This window comes from Sinocyclocheilus rhinocerous, unplaced genomic scaffold, assembly GCF_001515625.1.
Source record: "Sinocyclocheilus rhinocerous isolate Xijiao unplaced genomic scaffold, SAMN03320098_v1.1 scaffold529, whole genome shotgun sequence".
Classification (NCBI taxonomy): domain Eukaryota; kingdom Metazoa; phylum Chordata; class Actinopteri; order Cypriniformes; family Cyprinidae; genus Sinocyclocheilus; species Sinocyclocheilus rhinocerous.
In genome coordinates, this window is record NW_015635521.1 from 615,004 (window position 1) to 618,070 (window position 3,067).

The window sequence follows — 3,067 nt, forward strand, 5'->3', positions numbered from 1 at the left end:
GTATGTGTAAACATACCTGGCAATAAAGCTCATTCTGATTCTGATTCTGATTCTGAGCAGCATTTACTACACAGAGCCGTTGTTCACTGATGAGCTGCGCAAAACCACATTCATAATCGCGTGATTTTTTGCGCAGCTTGTCAGTGAACAACGGCTCTGTGTAGTAAATGCTGCTCAATGTGAAAGCACGCACGTGATGGAGATTTACCGCTGATTACAGAAGCGGCTTTACTGACAAGATGCGCATTAAATATTGCATGCGATTTATCGTGCAGCCCTAGAATATATGTAAATATATTTTAATGTTTATCAGACATTTGTAAATAAGACTGAGTGAAGTAAGAGATTACATCAGTCTGAAGTCAAGTGTGCTATTTAATTTCTCTTTTTACATTTTGAACCTGTCATGTGTTTGCTATCCCATACTTATCTCCATTATGTGTCTTTCAGCCCGAGAATGTATTAATCGAGCAAACGTCAACCCAGCCTCTAGTCAAACTGACGGACTTTGGTGATGCGGCACATCTCTCCAGCACCCCGTACATCCAGCCTCTGCTGGGCAGCCCAGAGTTCTCCGCCCCTGAGCTGGTGCTGGGTGAGCCCGCGGCTCTGGCGTCTGACCTCTGGAGTCTAGGCGTGCTGGCCTACGTGATGCTCAGCGGGGCGTCCCCTTTCCTGGACGAGAGCGTCGAGGAGACCTGCCTCAACATCTGCCGCCTCGACTTCAGCTTCCCGGAGGACTACTTCCGCGGCGTGAGTCCGGCGGCGCGGGACTTGGTATGCGTCCTACTCCAAGGCGAGCCGTGCAGACGTCCCTCTGCGCAGGTTTGCCTGCGTGAGCAGCCATGGCTGCAGCCCAACGCAGCCTCTGGAGCAGCTCACCTCGACACTTCCAGACTCATCTCTTTTATAGAGCGGAGGAAACATCAGAACGACCTGCGACCCGTGGCCAGTTTCCGAGCATTCCTGCGTAGTCGCCTGCTTAGCCAGAGCTGAGAGAAACTTAGAGTGCAAATCTCGTTCTCCTGCAGTTCTGAGTAGGATATTAAGGAAAGTATAGGTTGCTGATATATGCTGAAATCTCATCCTGCTTTTAGAGTCATTCTGAAACGGTTCTGGGTCTCTGTTACTGTAACTGCTGCTGACAAAACTCTGAAGTCCCCTTTTCCAACCCTTCAAAAATCATTTCTGCTACATGTACATGTTCTCTCTTTGTATGGACAAAGCTTACAAGAAAAAGAAATGTGAATTAAGAAGGTCCTTTTGAAGGTTTTTCCCTGAGCCAGAAAGGTTTAGCCTCATGTTCGGACAGTATTTCAATCAGGTTGTTTCAGTGGAGTACTGTAATTTGAATAGCTACTTTCAGGAAAGATTACATTTTGTACAAACCATGTATAGAAGCACAGTAAAGATGATATCTTTATCCTGAACGTTTTGGAGAGAAAAAAAAAAAAAAAAGCTTATTTAAAGATTTAAAGGGAAGCATTCATCTCAAGTTCCATGTTTGATAAACATACAGCCATATTGGAAATCGATCATAACAAATGAAACGACTTTTAACAGCTGCAACTCTTTCGGACGAGAAGTAAAAGATAAACTTTTGATTTCAACTCACGTCTGTCTATCAGCCTTATGTTGTAAATAAACTGGACCTGCCTTCATTCATGTTAACTTGCAGTGTTTGAAATGCTTTCTCATTGGCTGCTCATGACTTTCAACTGACCAGTTAGAATACAAGCTGGAAAGCCGCCGAAGGCAGGAAGTGTCGGTAACCACAGCAAATGTGCACTCTTTGTAACTTGTTGAAATGTGCAATGTTGGGGCTTTACCATTTTGCAGCTATTTATAATGATTCGTGTTAAATCAACATTGTTAAGTACATGTGTCAGCCACTGCGAGTTAAAATAGAATGTGTCCGTGGCTCTTTTGCTGAGATTTCTGTGTTCAGTGTTATTTTGTAAGCTTAAGCCTCATTGGTGAAAAATCATTTGTGTCTTTGTCACACTTTGGTTATGAATGTCGTTATTTTTATCGTTATACCAAAGTTACCTAAATGCTTCTTCATCTCCCTGTTTGGTGGTTATAATTTGTAAGTTATGAATGCAGTTCTGACTCCTGGAGCAGGAGTTTACTTGTATTGATTGTTGATTTATTTATTGTGTCTTGTTCGGTTTTTGTTAATCAAATTGAATTGAAGTAGTGCTTCATATTGTCAGATTATTAGGAATTTTAATTTCCATATCTGCTCATTGTAGCAGTAGTCTGTTAATGTAAGTTTGCATGACTAAATGACAAGAATTATTCTTTGTTTTCAGTTCACCTTGTTTTAAATACAATGAGATGAATCGTTCCCCATGTACTGTTTCTGCTGTACAGGGAGAAAGTATAAAGTGAATTGCCTCCAAATTGTGGGTTGAAGTTTAAGAGGCCAGTCGCAGTGCTCTAATAATCCAAAATAACAACGGTCAACCCTTGTCACTAAAACCTAGTTGCAATTATTGCTGAATATAAAGGAGGTGAATAACATGCTGCGTCAGTAATGTTAGTATGATTTTTCATGTTTTATTTAAGTTAGTTTCTCATAATGTATAGATGTACAGACACCATTAAAAAAAACCTGGACATAGCAACACCCTGTTTTTTTACATAACAATGTCATTTTGAATGTTTTTGACTGGATGTTATTTTTGCATGTATATTTCTTTGTACAGAAACCATACATGTTTGCACATTCTGTGCTGTACATAAGTAACTTTACCCTTGGTTATTTTTGAGATTAAACATCTGAAACATTTTATTCGTACAACTAGTCTCCAGCGTCTTTGTTTATATGGGATTGGAAGAATGTTGTCGTACAGTAGGTCTATCTAATCTGAGGATTAGTATTTTTACATATTTCCTGTCTGTGTCTCTTGAGGACTCACCCAGACCATGTGAAAACAGGCAGGTGTGAAAGCTGCATCTGCAGGTGCTGTGATCTTGGTAAGATCCCAAAACAGATACATGACTAATTAAGCTCACCCTGATCTTATCGCAGTGGTGTCGGCATGTGCAGGCAACTGTAAGT

At 41.0% G+C, this 3,067-nt stretch overlaps 1 protein-coding gene across 1 annotated transcript in view; it reads left to right on the forward strand.

Annotated features, from left to right (window-relative positions):
* The window catches only part of LOC107746974 (triple functional domain protein-like), a 177,464-nt gene extending 174,661 nt beyond the window's left edge, over positions 1-2,803 (forward strand). The window contains exon 57 of the mRNA XM_016561341.1: positions 451-2,803. Coding sequence (XP_016416827.1) covers positions 451-996 — 546 coding nt within the window. The 3' untranslated portion in view covers positions 997-2,803. The remainder of the gene's footprint in view (positions 1-450) is intronic.
* Positions 2,804-3,067: the final 264 nt, after the last annotated feature.